Raw genomic sequence first — 23,369 nt, 5'->3', positions numbered from 1 at the left:
TACCCAGACTGCGGCAGAGCAGGCCAGACTGAAAGTCAGCCGCCGGCCTAATCTCATTTCACACCCAACGAAAATATCTCATCGCACACAAAACACAAGAGCAGCCATTGCGCACTCTGCATCCAACAACAAGGCTGTACTGTATTCAGCCAGCATTTGGAACCCTCCAGCAAAGAGAGAGAGAGAGAGAGAGAGAGAGAGAGAGAGAGAGAGAGAGAGAGAGAGAGAGAACAGTGCATCCAGCGAGTGAGAGTGTAATGGCAGGTCTCAGTGGCTCTGACCTGTGCTGCTGGTGCTGCTGGTCAGTTCTGAGTTCTGACCGATGCCTTTGGCTCCTCCCCGTGACGAGCCTCTCCTCCCGCTGACCGGTCGCTCCATCCGCTCACAAAAGTCCTCCAGCAGGTCCGACCCCAGATCCCGAACCGCCCGACCCCTCTCCTTGTCCCTCTCCTTCTCGCGGTCCCGTTCGGGCCGGATGTCCAGGCCCAGCTCCGAGTCCAGGTCCAGGGAGTCGGCGCTGAACTCCGAGCTGGTGCCCCTCTGCGGCCGGCCGGGTTTGGGCCTGGGAGCCGAGCCCTGGCACACGCGGCCCGGGTGGCACGCCAGCTCGGGCAGCACCGACGAGCTCTTGGGCTCGGAGCGCGCCAGCCACAGGGGTCGCTCGCGATCGCGCTCCCTCTCCCTCTCCCGCTCAAGCCCCGCCCCGGAGGCCTCCGACCCCGCCCTCCCCGAGGGGTTGAGCCAATCGGGCGTGCGGCCGGAGGGCTGCGTGGTGACCGTGCGCGGCCTCTCCTCCTCCTCCTCCTCGGGCAGCGGCGGCGTGGGCGAGTGGGCGTCCAGCGGGTGGGTGTCCAGCTCCAGCGAGTCCTTCTGCATGGCTGCAGCGCGCGGCTCCGGCAGGGCCTGCTGCACAGGGACACACACGCAGCCTCAATATCTCACGCACCACAACACCACAACTCATCCACATGAGACCAGCTCACCACATTGCTCAGCAACTGAGCCCAGTGCTATGACTCTGTGATTACTGAGTGACTGAATGCCATCTCTTTAACCGTGACTGTGCCTTCAAAAATACCCAGGGACTCCCTACCTTGCTTGTTTCTATCTGGGCTTTTGGTTGGTTGTTGCAGGTGCTGACTTCCTGGTGGGTCTGGGTGTCATGGCTCTGTGGGCTGCAGCCCCTCAGGCTGTGTGAGGATGTGACGGGGCTGGGAGTGTTGCAGTCTGGGAGCTGGAGTTCCTGCAGGTCGATGGCCGTGCTGTAGTCAAACACGGAGTTGCCACAGCCCTTCTGCAGCTCCCCCTCAAACACCAGCGTGCTGTTTACATAAAGCCTCACATGACGAGCGCCTACGTCCAGATCCTAAAATGCATAACACACACACACACACACACACACACACACACACACACACACACACACACACACACACACACACACACACACACACACACACACACACACACACACACACAGACAGACACACAGACACACACATACACCAAATAGCTTTAACACAGAGTCGGCACCACAGAGCTTCAAAGACATACACACAAAACCGTAGCAGATGATTTCCTTGGAGCTGCCCATAGCCCGTAGCCCATAGCCCGTAGCCCATAGCCCGTAGCCCATAGCCCGTAGCCCATAGCCCGTAGCCCATGACTGGCTGTTGGTGGTGCTGACCTGTGACCTTCACATGTCAGTCTAGCTCCAGGCTCCAGTGCTGCTCAGTTCACATGCACCCAGCGCCACTCCAGCCCAACACACAGTTACTCAGAGAGCTCAGAGCTGCCCACCAAACAACACACCCACACCATGGCACAGTAAGGTTACTCACAAGGAGGCTCACACATAACAAGCTCTCTCCACCACACACATACACACACACACACACACACACACACTCTCTCTCTTAAATAACACCACACACTGCAGTAACACCGCATCAAAGGAGTGCTAAAACAACACACCACTCTCACCCAGTCAGCTGAGACCCACCATGGCTCCTCCACACAGCACAGCACCCCTAATGCCACAGATCTGGCCACCACACTCATCACTACACTAGACTACAGCAGTTACACTGACCAGTTATCAGATGACCTTACCCAATACTGCACAGACACAAGCTCATCCAGTCAGCTATAGCACACACTCACGCAGACACACAGACACACAAACACACAATAAAATGCACATCCACACCTCAGACTAGCGTAATGTTCAGCCATGACTGGCTAATGCACCCAAGACTTAAGCCCTCCTCTGCCCTGCTCTCAGACAGCCTGCTGCTCTAAATGTGTGTGTGTGTGTGTGTGTGTGTGTGTGTGTGTGTGTGTGTGTGTGTGTGTGTAAGAGAGAGAGAGAGGTAGAGCGGGTGGGAGGAGCAGGGAGTGCATATGAACCCTCTGTAATCCCTTGAGCTAATCTCCTGCTGTTCCACATTCAGATAGCCACACACACACACACACACACACACACACACACACACACACACACACACACACACACACACACACACACACACACACACACACACACACACACACACACACACACACACACACACACACACACACACACACACACACACACACACACACACACACACACACACACACATCCACATCCACATCCACATCCACATCCACATCCACATCCACACACTCACACACACACTCACACACACTTACATTGAGGCTTCTGTTGTAGTTCCAGATCTTGATGTGTGAGAGGGTGAAGTCTGGAGCGCGCTCAGTGTTCCTCAGGATGAAGTAGAGCTGAACTGGTGGAGGAAATACACACACCCACATGTTCCGTTCCTTAGTGGTCTACACACACACACACACACACACACACACACACACACACACACAAATGATTAAATATTACACAGGATAAGAGGGAATACAGATAATGACATCAATTACAATTTTAGTTGCTCGTTGCATAATATCCATCCATCCTTTGTCCCAACACATGCATCCACAAACACACACACACACACACACACGCACACCAATGCACATAAAACACACAAGCACATCCACGTGCCTTTGTTTTCCCATTGACCAGTGCGCCCAGGTTGCCCGGCTCTTGTGCGTTCCGGATGTCCAGGTCGTGGGGCGACACGTAAATCTTGCGGCTCTTCCCGCAAAAGAACTGCATCTCTGTGAGCCCAACGTGCCACGCATTCCCCCAGTTGGACAGGATCTCCATGGTTACGTACAGAGTTGGTGTTACCTCTGCGGACGCTTGGCTCCTCTAACACCATCAGGGGGAAAAAAACAACACTTTACTACCTGTGCTTCATCCTATCACCCATCACCATGCCTAGAGAGCGCGAGTAGCATGCTAATATTTGTGTGTGTGTGTGTGTGTGTGTGTGTGTGTGTGTGTGTGTTGGGGGCTCATTAGGCAGCCTAGAGTTTCTCCACTGCCAGTGGCAGCTCATCAAGATATTAGTGAGTTTGTTTTGATGTGCAATAAGAGGCAGAGCAGATGAGAGTTTTCAACTAGAAAACAGATGGCTGATTAGGGAGCGCTGAAATTGGACAGGAATTAAAAACAATAAAACAGGCCTGCTGCTGCGACAACACCAGTGCCATGTGATGGAGAAGCAGTCAGGCATTTGGAGTTGGAGGAATAGGAGACAATTAACATTTTGTTCCCATCAATTTTAATTGCCTGTTTCCCCTCAATATTAATGTTATGCCATCGAGAGTTAATCCAACTTCCTCTCGCAAACCAAATTTCTTACGCACTAGATGACTGAATGCACATTTCAAGTGATTTCTTAGAGTTAAGAATCGTTAGATGTGCAATAACAAATAACAAGGGGGATGGAATCCCGTTTCCTGTGGTCATCACTGATGTGGTGTGCATGTGTGCAGTGGACACTGGGCATTAGTGGACTCTGAACCGTGATGTAGTGGACACTGACCAGGCTGTGGCTCACGCTGCTGAGACTCTTGAGTTTAGGCGGAGGCTCCACGTCGGATTCCGACTCGATGCGTTCTAGAGCTTTCAGCAGCTTCTTCTGTTGACTGAGAGAGGAAAGAGAGAGCAGGAGATGAGAGGACTGACCTACTAGTGTGGGATGTCCAAACAGGGGGGAGGCGTGACGCTCTATCATATGGAGTGATGTGCAGCTGGTAAATGTGTCCAGCGTGCTGTGGGTGGAGTGGAGGCTTATGCTGCTTGAGGTCAGTGTGGAGGTGTAACGGTCACCTGGGACCCATCAGTGTTATCCTCTGCATGGCTCTCGTCACCCGACTCGCATCATAGTCTTCATCATACTCATCTTCATCACCAGGGCAACCCAATCCATTCAACAGATGACCCTTGACCTAAGAAATGGTCAGGAAATGTGACAAAACATGAAATATATTACTACTGCAATATATTCTGTTCATAATGGGCACACTGAGATTTCATTGGGAGAAAACACTAAACAAAAGTTCAACCTACACATTTAACTAGCTGTACATTTGCACTGTGCCAATCCAATCTTAGATAAATCAAGTGTTACATAAACAAAAATAATACATTTCTGAATCATCAAGTAAATACTCCATTTCAACAGTAAGAACTCAATCCCATTACTGGACTTGATAGTAGGTGATGGTGTATTACTGTAGGACTCACAGGGCTGCGGTTGAAGAGTCTGTGTTCAGACTGCTGGGGGCTGAGACTCCTGGTCTTTGGCAGCTGTGTGAGTGTGTGAGATCTGCTCACAGGCGTGCACGCAGGCGATCTTGTGATGGGGGAGTGTGTGGGAGATTTGGGTGTGGGTGTGTGAGCAAGTGAACCGGGCTCTGGTGTGTGTGCAGGGGACCTCGGCTCAGGTGTGTGCTGTCTGCGCTCAGGTGAGAGTGTGTGTGACCTGGACTCGGGCGGTTGAGTGTGCGTGGACAAAGGAGTGTTTTCCCTCTGAAGAGCCTGGAACACACGGCTAACAGTCTCCTCAGGATCTCTGTTCTCCTGCAGTGGCTTGCGGGCTGCAGACAGGGGGCGCTCTACACGACTGCCAGGACCTGGAGGAGGAGACATGCTCAATTCTGTCAACTGATGATTCAGCTCATGTTAGTAATGAGAAATAGAGAGGATATAGAGAATATACAAGAATACAAATATGTTCCATACTATATTTCCTCAGTATTTTGTGAAAGTGTGTGTGTGTGTATGTGGGGTTGGTGTGTGGATGACTCACGGGAAGAGGCAGTGCTGGTTCTTGAGGCAGGTCTGTCTGGAGGTTTCTTCACGAGCATTGGCTTGGTGGGGATGTAGGCCTCCACGTTCTCTTTTCTCTTCGCTGACAAAGAGCGCTCCACTTTACGACCTGTGAAGGTCAAACACAAAAACGCACCAACTGAAAAAAAGAGTCCCTGACACAGCAGTAAAAGACAGCATAAGATACCTTTACAGCATTGGGATAAGCTGAGCACCAATGTTTTGTCACAAATGTTTTGATTCAAACGTCAGTGGACAAATGCCCTGCCAGATAAAGCACATAACATCTCTAAAGGTACTAGGGTTGCACAGTTATTGCAATCGCAATATGAACCATGATATTACCTAATCGCAAAAGCTACAAATACGTCACATTTCTGACTTTCATGTTCATTTCATCCCAACCTGGATTGTGCCACTTCTGGTTGGTGGGTGTGGGTAGTGCATATGGGGACAGAAATTGTGATTGGTGAGCTTCACGGACGTGACTCGTGGGTGCTGTGGTTTTTGTGCACTGGGCGCGCTCACCAATCAGGACTGGCACAAATTAAAGAGACATTTGGAATATTGAACTGAATCAATTCATTGACATTTAAAAATCATATGGCAAATCGCAGCCACAACTGCAATATCTATCAGAAAAATCCCAATTAAACATTTTGCCCAAATTGTGCAACCCTAAAAGGTACATGAACTAAAGTAACAACCACATAGAAAAAAAACCCATTTGATCACCTAAGCTGTACTCGTCACTGCCTGTACTTCAGACGGGAGGCACTAAGTCACAGCAATGAAAGATGAAAATGTATTGTCACGTCTATAATTAAAAGCACATCACCCTAAGCTCTTGACCACTGACCCCTACATCCTCTCACACTCACCCGTGGCGGAGGGGCCAAAGTCCAGCACGATGAGGTCGCTGGGCCGCAGCTGGCTGCTGATTGGCTGGCTGGTGTGTTTGGGGCTGGCGGCCAGACCCAGCTCCTCCAGGCTCTCGCTGCTCTCCTCGCGCTCGATCTGCTCCTCCACCCACTCGTCCTCCGAGTCCTCGCCCGCCGACCCACGGCTGCTGCGCCTCACGCTCTTCTCCAGGCTACGCCGCAGGACCTGACACACACACGCACACGCACACACACACACACACACACACACACACACAGCTCAGTATGTGAAGGACAACAAGCTGCTTCACATTCAGCTGAAGGACAACAAGCTGCTTCACATTGAGCTGAATCCACCCCATACTTCTTTAAACCACTAACAGCACAAATGGCTGTGTGTCTGGTATGGTGGAATGGGAAGTGAGCACAATGGAGGGCAAGCTTCCAGAATAATCTGACAGGCCTGGCTACAGCAGCAGGTTGCTCGGATGTCTCTGCATGTTCAATAAGACGCATGACGATGCAGAAAAATGCAAGCAAGATGTTCTGCAAAAACTGGTCTCCACCAGGATTGAGTGGGCTGGTCCCAGGGGTTACTACCCAAGTACAACCTAGAGGACATTCTTCTCTTTCCTCTTCTGCCAGTATGATCATGTTCAGTGTAGCATGAAATAACTAATCCAAAAAAATATGACCAGAAAGAACCTCCACAGCACTAGCTCTGTTTACATGGACACTTCTATTCCGATTAAAAACGGAATAACAGCTCAATCGGAATAAAAATCGTCATATAAACACCTCAATCGGAATGAAAATTCCTGATCCGATCAAAATGTTAATCGAAATGGGAGAGGGGGTGTAGTCCGTTCCTGTTCCAAATGAACACCCATGTTACGGTCATTCGGATTGACTGCTATATCTTCCCAATGAAAAGTAGCCAACAACAGCTATTCCGATCAAAGATTTTAAAGCGCTTGAAAGCACCTGATCGGAATAGAATGTATGTACCCCATGTAAACAGACGGCACAACATTTTCAATCGGAATAGTTTAATCGGAATGACAAAAAAACTGTCCATGTAAACGTGGCTACTGACAACAAGCTAGTGTCTTGACTAACAGGCACGCTGCTGTCTAACTCCTGACCTAATGTGACATTACTGCAATGAGGATGAGTGGTGGGTATGCTGACCTTCCCCACATATAGTAATCTGATAACGAGGAATACTTGATCATCAACAATTAAGGGCCATCATCCTTAAGTGGCACATGGCCAATGGCTCTGAATGCCACCTACCTTGACCTGGTCCATGTTGAGGAGAACACGCTCACTGTGGTCAGGCTCGGCTTGGGTCAGACACGACTCCGATCTGCTGCCCAGCGCTCGGGACACTTTACAGTCATCGCCTGCACCCTTACACACAGGGAACAACAGATGGGTGACCAACACTCACCAACACACTGGCTTAGATATACCAGTGGACAACACAACATTCTCTCTCCTTCTGTCGCCACCACTATCCACTACCTCCATGTTGACGCTTTCGTAGGGCTCAAAGTCAGCAGAGTAGCGTGGCTCGGGTAGGAGCTTCAGGCTGGTCCCTTCCTCTGTGCGTATGTGAACTGAGTTCTGTTGGAGAACATTGCAGGAGTCAAACAATCATGATTTGATTGGCCAGGTCACAAATGGGATAGACATTCTTCTAGATGAAGTACTAGGAGTACTGTCCAGCACACAATTTATACACTGAAGAGCCTTTTTTCACCATTTGGTATGTGCTGTGGCATATACATGGAATCTGTTTATGTGATTATTTGGTGTGAGTTTCTTTGCAAAGCTGGGAAGACAGCCAACACAATACATCCAGTAAATAATAAAGAATGTAATGGACTACTGCTTGCAGTCAACTCTTATTTACTTTCAGTGCAATTTCAAAATAGAGTTAATGGGACAGCATAACAAGATAACCTCCCTCCCATTAGTGGCTTTCAAATGTCATCTAAATGAAGCATACAGTCAATTACAGGGAGCATACACTTTGCTCAGCTTTGTGGTTTATATCCATGGTTTATAAACAGTATGCATCCCTTCCATAGCCTACAGTAGAACCCACTTTTGTTCCCACTGAATTTGAATTCCACACCTTCATCTACCTTTTTTTACGGACAGCTTTACACAAGGCCTGCTTGAAACTATCGTCCCTGGCTCCAACATTTCTATATGAAGTATCTATATATGGATATGTGTGAAGGGAGAGGCTACCTGCACCCATTCTCTTCTTTGCACTTTGCCTGGTGCGGTATGGCTTCGCTTCAACTCTTTGTCTGTATCACTGCATCTAGAAGCCTCTGTGCAGGCAGAAAATAAACACTCCCTTGAGTGAGAGACAGAAAGGAGTCCAGCAGCACACACAGCCCACGCACGCACACACACTAACACACACACACTCACACACACACAGCCATATGTGGTATCACTGCTGAAGATCCTCACATATTTAGCATCTCTGAGAGTCAACAAACAGACTGTGAGTCCAGCAGTGAAGAGGGTGATGTAATTCAACCATGTGTATACGGTATATGTGCTCTATAGCCCTCTTTGACATGTGCATCTCTCTGAGAACATACAGTATGTGCTAAACATATATAAGGAAAGATAGGGATACATGCAAATTTGAGTTTCCTAATATTGTATATTTGTATAATGTGTCGTGGGTAAAAAAGCTGTGAAGTCTGTACATTATTCAAACCTAAAACATGTAAAAAACATCAAATAAAATGTTAAAGCGCTTCTGTTATGCTATGTCACCTGAGTGCATGTGTGTCCCTGCGTACCTGCAGTGTGTGCAGTTCGGGGGGTGGCCGGAGGGGAGGCTGTGGAGGCGTGAGGGGACCTGCTGGCTCGAGCGCCTTTAGGGTCAGACTTGTCTGCGTTGGCGCCGTTGATGTAGATGGAGAAGCCCTGCTCCAGCCTCTCCAGTTCAATCTGTTTGGGGTCCTTGGCCCTCAGTCTCTTTAACACCCTGTGGCAACAACACACACATGCATTCACACAGACGCACACACAGAAATATACAACGTTGAGCTACACAATGAGTAATCTCAAGCTCAAAGCAAAGATCCTTCATTAACCTTCTCTGCTCAAAGTGTTGTAGGTTCTCCTGCTACAGTTGAGATACTGTATCTAACATCTCCGTTGGACATTCATGTATATATTTCAGGATACGGGGGATACGGGTTAGCTAGTTCTGTGTGCATTGTTTTGTTAATATCTACTCAATGGCTCAGGGGAGATTTAGCTGCTTGGGGTTCCCTGTTGTCTCTGTTGCAAACTCTTCCACACTGCCATACTGACTGCCATAATGACTACCATAATGACTTACACAGTCTTCAAAAATCCAGGAGTTAAGAGTCATGTGAGTGATGAGTGATGGACTGTATCTGTGTGTGTGTGTGTGTGTGTGTGTGTGTGTGTGTGTGTGTGTGTGTGTGTGTGTGAGGTTGCTATCTGAGGTGTTGTGCTGGAATGGGCCATGATCAGTGGGCCATTTGAGCTCGCAGTGTCACCGACCACACCGCAGTCTCCACTTAGTATGTCAAGCTGGCTTTCTCAGAAATTGGCCAATCAGACCGCCTCAGTGGAGGGAGTAACACTACCTCTTCAGGCCTGAAAACTGTGTGTGTGTGCATGAGGAGAAGCTTGTGTGTGTGTGACCGAGATCTGCTGTGTGCTAGCGTTTCCGTTCCTGTAATCGAAGATGCCAATGCAACCCCACAGTTAACTCCTTTTTTTTGTCACGCTAGTGTGTGTGTGTGTTTGTGTGTGTGTGTGTGTGTGTGTAAGCACCTGTTTTTGTGTTGGAGAGTGATTAAATATTCATCCAGAATCTGCTCCGCTGCAAAGGAATGCTTCTGATCCTCCTATCAGCATACACACAATCAGGCAGTGTCAAGGACCTCCATCATGCTGATGTTGAAGTCTTTTTGACTTGCTAAAAAGCACACTGCTAAATTAAAGGCTTTACAAAAAGGAGCATAAAGCTGTCTATCACACACTGGGGTAGACAGACTTACAGACTTACAGAATGTGGTGGTACATACGGAAGATAGAATAAAAATATTTAGACATATGCCTCCAGCATGGTCAGTAACACCTTATTCAAGGGAATAAGTTCAAACTCAATTCATTTGCTCAACTGCTTTTCTAAACAGAATGGGAGGCTTGTGTTTGGTAAGAATACTTTGACAACAAATAAGATGTTTAAAAGCAGTTATAAAAGACCCTGCATAGGCACAAAACAATGAACTGACTATGTGGATCACACACCCTCTCAATGAGCAGGTTTGGTTTGGCACATGGCATAGGATCCTCATCAGATACATGTGATATTGTTATAGGCATACCCAGGATGCCGAGGGGATGCCAACCATATTAGTAACTAGTCTGTTTACTTTCCCAAAGACAAAAACACGTAGAAGTTATATGGTTCTCTAGCCTCTACTAGGACAGGAGGATTTCTAATGAGTGAAACACATCATATTGATGCGGGAGCAACAAGAGGGGGCAGAGGAAAGAAGAAACATGCACAGGGTGAGTAGAAAAAAGGTCTTACAGGAAGCCTGCCAACCAGCTACAGCATCATAGAGAAACACCGAAAAGGAATGGCTGCTGGAGAAAGAGAGTGAGAGAGAAAGCAAGAGCAAGAAAGAGAAAGCAAGGTGATTGACACTAACGAGGGGGCACACGATGAGTCATCCGCTTGTTTAAAATGCGACAGTGAGTTTAACTGGTTCCGACAATTAACCCTGACAATGTAGGCTACATGACATGATCAGCCATGAACATTTTGAACTTCTAGAGGCTAACGTGTTCAACAATTCAAAACCAGTCAACCTTCGTTATCGCTCATTTGTATTTCATGAAAGAATAAATTACTTCCAGCAAACATAATCATATTTATGGAAACGTTAGCCTGTGGTTAAAAATAGATCCATGAGTGAGGAGACAGCCTAGAAAGGCATACAATAGAATCCATCATCAGTAACAAGTCAACGCGATAAGGAGAGATTTCAGTCGGTAGTTCACGCACTTACCTCCCCATCCATTGGTGGTCGGCGAGATTGGCTTTTGGATGTCCCTGTAGCCCCGATTCAGAGAGAAAGATAGAATTCTTTGCTTAACTTGGCTCCACCGGTATTATGTTTCAAGGTACACAGATTGACTCCAATATCATGACATTTAGTTGCGCGATCAAAGATATAATCGGCTTAACACTCACTGACACCATCCGTTAGCTAACGGTAAGGTCATTTACGACTGCGGATGACAAATACAGATGTGAACTGCGGGGTGCGTCTCGCGCTGACACAAATGGAACGCACATTCCCGAATTCTTGAAAGCCTCGAAAACACGCGCGTTTACTGTTCATGCAAAGACTAGGGCCTGCATTTCTTGAAAGACAATATAAGTAATTTATTTACAAGTAACTCTCTGTTGGCAAAACAACTGCAGTGATGTTGGTTTGACAGCAACAAAACCTTTGCTAGCTAACGTTAGTTTTCAAACTGATAATACCTGCGTTAGCTAACACGTTATCTATGTGGCAGTAAAGGAACCGATATACTATCAAAACGGTGAAAGGCTTTTATGACTGCAAGTTAAGTGACTGCTGTATATATTTCCCAGGGTAACACTAGTTTAAACAAGCAAATTCACTTGCGAATCAACGTAAAATAGTTGATGCTTGGCTAGCTCGCTAGTTAGCTAGCACTTTAGCATGCACTTACAGTAACGTTAACAATAGCAAACATCACAGCTTCTCGGAGAAACAGAAATGTGAAATACTTGGCAGGATGCCCCTGCTTTTCATGAATTGCAACTTGTCTACCAATCATGAGCTGTCAACTTACAGTCCATGGCATATCTTTGAATGACGACTATGATGGTTTCTGATGGTCCACTGGCCCAGTGAACCAAACCTTTCAGCCTCTCATGCGTCTTCTGTTGTGGAGTTTGTGGTGGTAACTAGGGGGAGTGATTGTCCAATAAGAAGTGTGCCTTCACCTAAAGGCACTCCCCTATCGCTATGGCCACAGCACATCGTCGACAACATGAAAAAGGTTGAAATAAGGATTACCCTCGAACACCACTACGCTGTCGGTCTAGTATCACATCCTGAAATGTGAAGATAGAAGAAGTTCGCGTTGCATGGGTAACTTTCATTGCAAATACAACTACTAACATACAGTAGTACCAACTCTAGCCACTGTATGGCGCTGATGACCAAGAAACCACGGAGAGGAGAGCGATAACATTTTGTGGTTCACTGTCCACTCCATTTTATTTGTTATAAATCATTGCATTTTTATATAAAAACCAGACAAAGGAAAGTGAAATGAAACCACTGTAAATGTAAAATGTAAACCGCAAAAATAAACCTGATCACAGCAAGCACCTTCCAAACAATCACACGTGTCTGGTCACAGGCATCCTCAGGAATCCCACACTGCGAGCTGAAGGGAGGGGGGTACAGGGGTACAGCCGGAGGAGGAAAGAAAACAGAATCGAGGCCAAAAGATAAAGAATGAGGATCCCTGTGAGATTTAAGTGTTTGGCAACAGAGGCCAAAGAGTGTCATCCTTGTACACACACACAAACGCACCCGCACCCACACACACACACACACTCTCATCCACTCACACACAGCCTCTGGTGCCAACACCTCCGTGCCCTCTCCAAACATTCAGCATCAGCAACACTTTTTTTACTGCAACACAGGGCCCTTATATAGTTGTGTGTAATGTTCCCATTACTATTTTATTACTTAGGCAGCAATTTCCCTTCTTCATTAAATGTTATGTAGAGTACTTCCCAGCTTAAGAGGTTGAAGCGTGCAAGAGACTGAAATGAGGAGACTGCAAGAGACAGGGATACCTGGTCCAAAATATACTCCCTTCACTCTTCAGCAAACATTATCTCACAATCTTTTAGATGTCACCACCACATTAAGAGAGCCACAAGAATGGCATGTCAGTCATCCAAAGGACATTGTCCAACTTACGAGAGAGGGGCAAAATAATTTCAAATAAAAATAATACATACTGACTTGGATACATCAGATATCAGTGTTCTTAAATGATTCGGTGGATTCCAGAATAATACTTGTTTTCTACAATGGTTTGAACAGATACGTAGTTGGGCAACATGGTGCTTTGGTTCAGTAAAAATGCCTCTTAAAGGGGGCTTTTAAGAGTGGTGACTGGGACATCCTGGGACAATCTCAGTGCAGCAGCGGAGGGCTCTCCCACATCCCATCAGCTCATTTCTGCTGAATCACCTTGCAGTCGCGACGGCCACACAGATCCACGCTCCGGGCCAGGCATTAAGGTCAGGGCACTAATTCTGCTGGAGTCTTGAATGATGCCGAAAACAAAATCTAGAACTTGGTGGAAGGTATGGTTGTGATTTCTTTCATGGACACACTGTGCCTGATTTTTTTTGGTATCGAAATGGTTCATGATACCCTCTTGTGCAATGCTTTAAGGCTGACTATCTAAGACATTAGCCCAATTAATGTCATACCCTGCATCCCTCCTTTAGCTCTTGTTCGGTCACCCCATTGGGGGTTCTCTCCTCTCTCCCTCGGTCACCTCTAAGGATGCGTCCTCAAGGTTCACATGTGGTGTGCTGGTTTGGTTGTGATTGGCTCAGGCGTTCACTGCCCTTGCTTGGTAATGTGTGAACGGCACACCTCTTAAACGGTGCATCCTCCTCTCCTCCCCTCTCCTCCCCTCGCTCACACAGACCCTGCAGGCGAAGTGAACGAAAGTAGTGAACCTAGGGGGCAGCAATCGGTGGACTGAGATGCAGCTGCCCATGGGCGGCCACTCTCTTTCCAGTCACCAGGGCTTCTGGGGTGGGGTGGGGTAGGGTGGGGGGGCTTGCTCAAAACACGGAGGTCTTGAACAGGGTTTGGGGTAGGGAATGTGGGTGGGGGTGGGGGTGGGGGTTGTGAACTCTCCAAAACCCAAATGTTGAATACCAAAACAATCATTTACAAAATAAAACAATAAGTTAAATAGAAGTGCTTAAAAACACCATTTCATTACAGAGCCCTTTTATAAAACACGAGAATGGGTGGGGCCAGGAAGGGGGAAGGGGAGGGAGGAGGGGGCCGTCCTCCCCAAGCAGCCAAAATAATCATATTAATAATGGTGAAATATAGATGGGTAATGAAACAGTAATACTCATATCCATCAAGGCCATCTCAAGGGTTCATATCCCAGCATGCCTCACAGCGCAGTCAGTGAGAAGTCCAGCCCTGTGCTGCTGCCCCATCAGAGCAGTCTGTGACGGAGGGGGGTGGGCACTCCCCCTCCTCTTCTCCACCTCCTCCTCCCCCCATCCCCCTCCACCTCTCGTCCTCCGCCTCCTGTTCTCTCCTCCGGCGCTCCGTCTCCCACTCCACGAAGGAGTCGAAGAGGCTGGGCCAGGCCTCGTCCTCGCTGTAGTTGCTCAGGTCGGGCCCGATGCTCTGCGTGAAGTTGAGGAACATGTTCCAGGTGTCGCGCGAGATGCCGCGCACGCCGCACGGGTTCTCCGACAGGAAGTCCAGCCAGTGCTCCAGCACCGGCGGCGTGTCCTGCGTGAAGACCAGCCGCCAGAGTGCCACGGCGATGCCGCGCTGCAGCGAGCGCTGGCCCTCGTCCACGTCCAGGCCGAACTGGAAGGTGAAGCGGTACAGGTCCTTGAAGCTCTCCTCGCCGCGCGCCTCCTCCGTCAGCACGCAGAAGCGCGAGCAGATGCCCTCTAGACTGTCCGCCTGGATGGCCCGGCAGCCCTCCACAAACTCCTTCCTGCAGGGGGGGCGAGGAGGACAGAGGCCGAGGGGGGACGGAGTCAAAGAGAAACAGAAAGAGGGTGCAGAAATGGGAAGGAGACGGAGAGAGAGATAAACAGGAAAAGACCGTTAGAGATGAAAAGAGGAACAGCAAAAACAAAGATGAGTGAACAAGTACTCCAAAATGACATTATATTTACATAACCATAAGCAGAACGGCACAACACTCTGTCAACCCTCTAAGCAGACACAGACACACACACAGACACACAGACACACACACACACATCCAAAATAGTTAGCTATATTCTATACACCACTTTAATATCCCTGTGAAGAGTCTGCAGTTTTTTTCCATTGGATCCTGGTAGCGATGTAGCGCTCGATTTCAGGACTCTGAGTTCTGTTATTTGTGACTCGTCTTGGACTCTCACGCTAGACTTAACTTGGATTTGAATATGGAGTGGATTACTGATTCAAAACAGAGGATTCAAATCTCATCTCTACTACCAACAGAGTGGCACAGCAATTTGATGCATATTACCGGAGTCCCTCTACTTACACTAGCTCTACTAACATCATTCTATGAGGTTTCATTTGTAGAAATTGTACCTTCTATCAAAAATGTGCATGCCCATTCCATAAATGCCATATACTGGTACTCCAATCAGACTAATGGAGGTGAGAGTAGTTTATCTAAACACCAACATTTCATATGGTCATATTTTTCGAGAAAGACACAGGACCGTGGGCGGCCCTTTTTAACCTTTAAAGCCGAGACGGTGGTGTGAACAGGACAATACGAGTGTGGCGTTAGCGACAAGAGAGCAGGCGTGAGACGATGAGGCTGTGAGACTGCAACCCATCTGACTTTCACACACTCAACAGGTTTCCTTGGTGAGTCAGTAAACACACATAGATATCCAACCAGAGTAAACCCATCAAAGCTAATGTCCATCGATTACTGCGCTGACTGTCTTCTGCGAATGGTGAGAACATTTTCAGCAGTGGACTGGTAATTGAAATACTTTAAAAGAGATACGTAACAGCGTTCTGCTGTAACTCAATATTTCTTAAGATAACAGTCAGTTGGGAAATAACTTAAGGCAGGGAAACATTTCCTCTGTCAGTATCTGAAAGCAACAAATGATGATATAGGCTGACATCATGTCAGCAGAGAGATGCTGAAATCCATTTATCTGAAAGTAGATTTCAGAGCTAGACAAAGCCTCCGAGCACCATACTATTAGAATCTGCAGTTGCTCCTGTGGACAATCCTGTCCCAGTGTCAGTCAGGTTGCACAGTACAGGACAGCACAAACTAAGGCAAGCAGTTCAAAACCCACTTCCCAGTAACTTGACTGCTGTAAGAACAACATGACTCAACATTAGACTACATCACTGTAGAATGCTAAACACAGGTGGAGTTAAATAAAATAAACAAAACAAAAGAATGACTCAGTACTAGGATGGGGTTCACCACCACTACGTGTACAGTTTCAACAGACTAATCAAACACAAATACTCCTCCCACAACAATACCGACAAGCAGACAATACAGAGGAGCAGAGCTTGACCACAAGTTGTGGCTGACTCTGAGCAGACAGTGAGACTGTGCTGCCTGTCTGTCAGCACAGCTGCCGCCTACAGCTTTGCTATTCTCACATACAAACAGGCTTCTGGCCTGCTCATGTACCCCAAGTGGGGGTCAATTTGTCCGGCATGAAGGCTAACGCTCGAGAGCACTGGCTGACTCTTCTGCGCGGAGAACTTGGACAAATAAAAGCTGATGAAACACACAGAGGTGTAGCCACCTTTGTCAGAACCCGTAGCTAAGGCCTTGGGCCTGAGCTCTCTAGAGAGCCAAGCAGGAAGGTCAGCTGTTCTTTCAGTTTCGTTTCCAGACAGGTCACCGCCCACCTGCCAGTGAGCGCTGGACAAACACACACACAGGCACAGGCTGGATAGGACATCAAAGGGACGGAAGGGATCAGGGGTCAGCTCTACACCTGACAGGTCATGACTCCGTGCATCCTAAAAAACACCCCTCACTCCAGCTGAATGTCACTAGGTTAGAGCAGGGCGACCCAAACCCTACCACACCACCTTCCTGGTTTGTAGGAATACATAATAATTTACACAGCAGAGCAATGAAACAATGTTAAGAGTTGTTTTTAGAGGGCTTAAGGCACCAAGACAAGTGCTGCCATATTATTTTATGCAATTTCACAATGTGTCTTTACTCTCCGCACTGAACATCAGCATAATATTATTATGTAAAGTGATGGATTAAAGTAAAAAAGAGCAGGCAAAGCTGAAAGAAGGTGTAGGCCTAACACAACAGGGTAACATGCTCATATCTCTATGACCATTAAATAGCTTGGGTGGAGACCTGTGACAGTATATCTAATGCAAATGTCGTGTAAACGTATCCACCCTGTAGAAGTCCTGTCAAAAGTGAGATCCCTCCATTAGAGGCTTTCTACACTTTCAATTCATGACTGGACACAGAACACTTTCTACATCACCTCAGACTGAACACTGAGTTGCCCAGAGTTAACCTCAGTGGTCAACGACAGCTCAAGATGGCAGAAAGGGCAGCAACTGTGCCAAACACTCACAAAATCACGATATGCACTCACTAGTGGGAAAGTAAAGATCACATGGTCTGTGCAAGTTAACGTGGCACACACGACCACAAATCATATTTCGGATATTCACTGTAATTTCATTCTGAGCCCAAAATGACCTACCCTTTAAGCTGATTTACATGTATCATATTCTGTGTATTATGAATAACTAACTGTGTGTGTGTGTGTGTGTGTGTGTGTGTGTGTGTGTGTGTGTGTGTCATCAGTCTAAGTCAGTTAATTATTAACAGCGCAGAATGATAAATTGCAGACATAGATGTGATGTGGCATTTCCCTGCTTGACAGACACACCCTTGCTAACTCGTCTGGTGACAGACTGAATGACTGGCAGTCAACTGCAGCAGGATCTCCTGGCCTCCATCTCAGTCAACTACATGATCTGTCAGTCCTCTCAGGCAGAGAACCAGGTTTCACTCTACTTCATTAGCAATACATACTTGACCATGATCAACAAACAGGAAAAACTGGACAAATCTGCTAATATGCTTCAGTGCAGTTGTGGTGAATGGAGTTTCAAATGACAACACACCCTTGAACAAGGCTAAAAATATGCATGGATGATGGTTGTACAGAAGATGATTCATCCATGAGCATGATTAAGTTGGCGGTGAACTCCTGAGGACACAGGTAATGATCAGGTTGAAGGGCACGCCAAGTATCTGACAACTGGTGTGGTGCTGTGACTAACTACCAATTGGAATTTTTATAGAATTCATCAGAGAAGATGAACCTTTCACTTTGAGCTGGACTCCCAGCAAATATTTAGCGGCAACACCCAGATACCTCTTAGTGTCGAATTATATGAATGAGGGCTATTACTGGCCAGTATCTAAACCAGATGCTCAGTAAGTTGACTATGGGATGGTGATGTTCCACAATGGCAAAATAGCATAAAACAAATACCTATGGATGGATTCCGTGTGTTATTACATAATGATTAACAAGGGAGTTTCCTCTGCAACATAAACAACCCAAATGAGCAAGCAGATGCTGAACTGTCCCAGAGTGATGTCTGTAAGTGTTCAGTCTTAGGAAAGATGCCATAAATTATGTGTTGGCAGGTTTTTATATTTATCACTGACAGATACAGAAATGTGCATCTTACACAATCCCCATTTGGCAATCACACTTAACTATTTGGTAATTGTACAATATCCATGATAGCTCATACATTTTACTTAGCATATTTCCAACATCCATATGCCTGACAAGAAAAAGAAAGTTGTTAAACTTAGACCTTCTCTTATCACATTCTAAAATAGTGTAAATATAATGGGGCTAATGTTTAATTCATTATCACTAGTCTAGACCTTTTGGAGAGACCTCTGCTTTTCCACAGCTCCATTCTGCTGTTCAGCTGCAGTCTGCGCGCACACACACACACACACACACACACACACACACACACACACACACACACACACAGCATGCCCATGTGCCTCACCCATCCCTTTGTAAACAGCCACCTTATCTGACCTCAACACATGAAAACTCAATCACGGACACAGCCCCACTGCAGGAGGTAGTGTTGTTATCGGGCAGCCTGCTCACCTTGTAAACTTGCACATGGTGGCCGCCTGGAACTTCCAGGCCAGCACGAGGACGCGGAACTCAGCGGGGTCCACGTGCAGGTCCTCGCAGAAGCACTCCATGCCCTCCTCCAGGATGGCGTCCTCCTGCTCGTCCTTATAGCGCAGGAACATCTCCTCGATCCGCCGCAGGGACACGCCGTCGCCCTCCGCCCAGCCCTCCTCCTTCGGCCCCTCCCCGTGCACCGGTGGCGGGGCAACGCTGGTCTCCACGGTCACATCGGGGGCCTTGGTGCCGTTGTAGACGGGCTCGGCGGAGCTCTTGGGACAGGAGTCTTCCTTGTGCCCCCCTCCTCCGCCGCCACCCCCGCCCTTCTTGCCGTGGGACTTCTCCTTGTCTCCACTCTTGCTGCCCAGAGAGGAGGTGGGGTTTTTGCACTTTGTGACACACTGGCCCATGTCTCTCTCTCACACTCTCACTGACTCTCCTCCTCTCCGCTCCTCTTCAGGTCTGCTCAGCTCCGTCTGCACCCCAGTGATCTGGCTGGCCGACACTCCTCAACATGCCCTCAGGCCCTGTGAACAACAAGCACCCACCCACGCACACTAATAAATACAAACATACAGGTAGACATCTGTAGCAGCCACTAAAGCTACAACCGTAACATACCATATAAAGGCATCCCTATTTTGATTTAGTTATTAAAGTCTTCTAATAATACACATAGAAGATAGTCACCTCAGCAGAGTCCTATAACAATTTCAAAGTTACTGCCCGCAGCGGAGGCTTAAAAAACCTTCCTCGTTTAGAGCAATTCAACACATCAGCACACGTAGCACACAGGGGAGACACACATCAACAAGGACGGAAGCGAGAGTGCAGCTCCTGGCGCTCACGGAGACGGGCGTGGGCCGTGGGGGAAGACTCACCGAGAAGAGCTGACAGGCGCACTGCTGTTAGGGTATTCTGCTGAGTTTATCTTTTAAGGGGCATCAAGTTTGTCTTTTAGTGTAAAACTTGCACTAAATTAACCACCCCAATTCTGATCGTATAGGCTGCAGAATCCTTCACAGCGTATGGGCACAGAGGTATATTGGTTTAGCCCAGCGCTTTAAAAGCACCACTTTAACCAGTTAGAGACAGGTGCTGCCAACTATATAAATTCAAAGGGATCTGATGACCGTCATCACAAGATGACGGGAACAGAATACTCACCACGGCAACTGAATGATGAGCAGGGGTGTCATCTGAGAGAGGAGCATTGGGGTGACCTTGACATCAGCTGTGCTTTCACAAACAAAATACACAAAACGTTTCAAAGAGAGAAAAACATGACCTGATGCACACAGAACTGCAAACATACACATGGATGTTAAAATGTGTCTGCATAATGTGTCTCTTTGTATGTGGTGCATTCTGCTGTGAGCTGGAAATATGAGATGGGTGACCAGGTAGCTACGGTATCCTGCTGGAGCTGAACATATGTCACTCATTGATGAAACTGCTAGAACAGCTTCATTGTAAGATACTATACAGTCAAGCTATAGGTTGCCATAGAATCGCATTTCAAAATGTAATCCCAAACTGTATCACTCATCCCTATTTTTGTCCAAACCTCCCTTGTTTGAGAACAAACAGGAAACGGTATGACTGTTGAGAGAATTTCCAGCAAGAGTCAGCTCCTCAGTCCATTGATGAGAACAGAGTGGGCAATGGGATAAGGTGGACAGCATGATTCACGAGATGAGAGAGGTCTCTCATCTGATGAGCTGCTGGCCGTGAATCAGCGGGGAAGAGCATCAGCAGACCAGTGTAAAACAGGAACTGTATTGTATGACTTCCAAAGAATATGACTCTAAACCAATTGGAGCAGAGGCTAGTGACGAACATCTCACCACTTCATGTTAGAGGAACTAAAATGCTTAAATATCCCAACACTATCCTGTCTGTAGGTGTCGGTGTCTAACCGGAACATGTTCGGGCAAGAACCTACACATGTACTGTGTACACCTCCTGGGGGGCCGGGGCTACAACACTCCCTTTCAGATTTTGAAGCATGTATGTTCGCGGTGAAACCTGGCCCCAAGTATGAACAGTGAGCTCATTCAAAAAGTGTACCTTCCCAAAGCAACATTTGATCTCACTAGGCAGTGGACACGCTGCCAGAGTAAGGTTAGGTAACGTTACTGTATCTAGCTAAATAATCCATGACTTCAATGGCGCTGCACTGGTGTTCGGTGTTTTGGTATTGCGTGTCAGCCTCTGGCCACTATGTTCCAATGATCAATTAGTTAAGTTTGGGGTAACAGTAACTAAACAAGAATTCGATGATGGCATGTTTACTCTGGTAGAGCAATTTGGCTCTGAGTCGCCATGCTCTTGGTTAACTGTATACCATGCCCACCACTTGATGCTAGTTTGACGAAAACTAATATACTTTTTCCAACCCCGTCGGTCAATGATAGAAGCTGTGGTTTGCTAGGTTAACATGGCTAACTTAGCTTATTTACACTGCTACTGATCAATGGACACCAACTAGCTAGAGACGTGTCCAGAATGTCATTAGAGCGTAATAGAACTTTTGGACTTGGCGAACAGTGTACTCAAAGCACGCTTGAACCAATCAAACATTCAATTTACAAGATAAAAAAACCGGAGGATACCATCTTATCCAAAAGCTAGCATCCACTAAGCTGGATACAATAACGCTAACGACACAGACTACCGACTGTCTACTTAGCGAGCTAGCTGGATGAATGTAGCTAGCTCGCTGGCTACACCTATGCAGTTGTTAAAAGTTGAAGACATGAAAGTGATATCAAAAGTTATGATGACAAGTTGTCCCACTTAATTGACCACTACGCAAACTTTCATTGGTACCATGATCTTACCGGCTAAATCGTAAACTGTATTTCCAAGTAATTCACGACCATCACTTCAATCGTGGTGAGTTCCACATAGACAACGACAAAACAGCCCTGTCGTATTTAGCTAGCCAGCAAGCTAACACTAGCTAGCTAACATGTTAGCTATATACTACAAAACCTTCGTTTTTAGCATATGCTCGGTGATGCAAAAAAAATTACAATCATAGAAAGTGTCTGTCCTTTACGACAGCTAAAATTAACCCCGGAACAAGCTTAGACAGCTTGTTTGAGAATGTACAGTTTCTTTGTGTTGCTCCTATCCTCTTAGTCATTGACTGGACATTATGGGAATTTTCCCCGCATCATTTCCTGCGGAGAAACGGCGATCTCCACCGCTGAACACGGCCTTAGATAGGCTCTGCCTCTCAGGTTTAAAGGGTTTAAACCGGCTCCTTTTCAACGCAGAAGGTTGTGTCCTATATGAAAAACCTATACATATTTTAAATTAAACTACTATATTTATCTGTTGTTGTTTAGCTTAACACGCACAGAAATATACCGTTAAATCTTTATATCGCTTTACACTGGATTTTGTGCGTTAAAAATATCTCAAATTCGAGCTACTGTAAACCCAGATTAAAACCCCTGTGACTGCGCAAAATATGCGTAGCTTTGAATGTGATGATTGACAAGCACGCATATTGCTGATGTCATCAATTGTGCGACTTGTTGATGTTGACAGCGCATGAATGAAGTCGCAGTGTCTGGTAGGTCAAACAAATTATCTTTACGTCTAGTGATCTAGGCAATGTCTTTTCTCGCTTGTAATGTTATGATATATCGTTTGTTTAATGGCAATAGTTCTTGATTTTAGTGAGTGGCGTATTTACGCCGCGGCAGCTAGCTGAACAGTAGCCTGTCTGCTCAGAAACATGCTGTCGAAATCACTGGCTAATACAGCTCCGACGGTTGTGTCTATTCGGCCAATACTCATATCTACATGCCTTTTTAGAGAGAGTAGGCTACATGAGAGCCACCCTTTCTCATTAAACCGCTTTGGTCGACTAATGGCACATTTGACTTATCTCTTGTTTGAACTTGGTTGATTGATGTTAAGGATTTTGCTAATTAGTGTGCCACATCAATTAGCCTATATTTTCAAACGGAAGTTTAGTTATGACCCCACATCAACATTTCCAGCAGATGCAATTTCATTACTTAGGGATGCCGACCCCTATGCGTTTGCATAGATGCCTTAGGCCAGCAAACACCCTTAAAGAAGATCAATAGTGCTCTCATGTGGTTATTTTTGGTACTGTTCTTGTAGTCAATCCTACTTGTAAATGTAGGCCAACACTGAAATG

At 46.9% G+C, this 23,369-nt stretch overlaps 2 protein-coding genes across 4 annotated transcripts in view; both read right to left on the bottom strand.

Moving 5' to 3' along the window:
* The window catches only part of LOC134069893 (katanin-interacting protein), a 50,618-nt gene extending 38,501 nt beyond the window's left edge, over positions 1-12,117 (bottom strand). The window contains exons 1-16 of one of the 2 annotated variants that reach the window (XM_062526026.1): positions 12,028-12,117; positions 11,211-11,254; positions 9,964-10,037; positions 8,952-9,139; positions 8,380-8,465; positions 7,645-7,746; positions 7,414-7,530; positions 6,118-6,343; positions 5,217-5,345; positions 4,652-5,040; positions 4,235-4,353; positions 3,948-4,050; positions 3,059-3,268; positions 2,698-2,835; positions 1,094-1,366; positions 282-906 (exon numbers count right to left, since the gene is read on the bottom strand). In XM_062526026.1, coding sequence (XP_062382010.1) covers positions 282-906; positions 1,094-1,366; positions 2,698-2,835; positions 3,059-3,268; positions 3,948-4,050; positions 4,235-4,353; positions 4,652-5,040; positions 5,217-5,345; positions 6,118-6,343; positions 7,414-7,530; positions 7,645-7,746; positions 8,380-8,465; positions 8,952-9,139; positions 9,964-10,037; positions 11,211-11,254; positions 12,028-12,034 — 2,830 coding nt within the window. In that variant the 5' untranslated portion in view covers positions 12,035-12,117. The remainder of the gene's footprint in view (positions 1-281; positions 907-1,093; positions 1,367-2,697; positions 2,836-3,058; positions 3,269-3,947; positions 4,051-4,234; positions 4,354-4,651; positions 5,041-5,216; positions 5,346-6,117; positions 6,344-7,413; positions 7,531-7,644; positions 7,747-8,379; positions 8,466-8,951; positions 9,140-9,963; positions 10,038-11,210; positions 11,255-12,027) is intronic. The other variant, XM_062526028.1, reaches the window with a different exon arrangement.
* A 309-nt stretch (positions 12,118-12,426) lies between these two features.
* dcun1d3 (defective in cullin neddylation 1 domain containing 3) lies at positions 12,427-22,591 on the bottom strand. 2 transcript variants are annotated; one of them, XM_062526426.1, is made up of 4 exons: positions 22,030-22,591; positions 20,354-20,425; positions 19,160-19,713; positions 12,427-14,973 (listed from the first exon to the last, which is right to left on the bottom strand). In XM_062526426.1, exons 3-4 carry the CDS (start codon positions 19,594-19,596, stop codon positions 14,421-14,423), a joined length of 990 nt encoding a protein of 329 aa, XP_062382410.1. In that variant the 5' UTR covers positions 19,597-19,713; positions 20,354-20,425; positions 22,030-22,591; the 3' UTR covers positions 12,427-14,420. The 2 variants fall into 2 exon arrangements, with proteins under 2 accessions (XP_062382410.1, XP_062382409.1); XM_062526425.1 differs by having other exon boundaries at positions 20,354-20,420.
* Positions 22,592-23,369: the final 778 nt, after the last annotated feature.

The sequence above is a fragment of the Sardina pilchardus genome, chromosome 22 (genome assembly GCF_963854185.1).
Source record: "Sardina pilchardus chromosome 22, fSarPil1.1, whole genome shotgun sequence".
In the NCBI taxonomy this organism is placed as follows: Eukaryota; Metazoa; Chordata; class Actinopteri; order Clupeiformes; family Clupeidae; genus Sardina; species Sardina pilchardus.
Note: the sequence above shows the minus strand (reverse complement) of the source record. Positions and strands in the feature narration are given on the sequence as shown.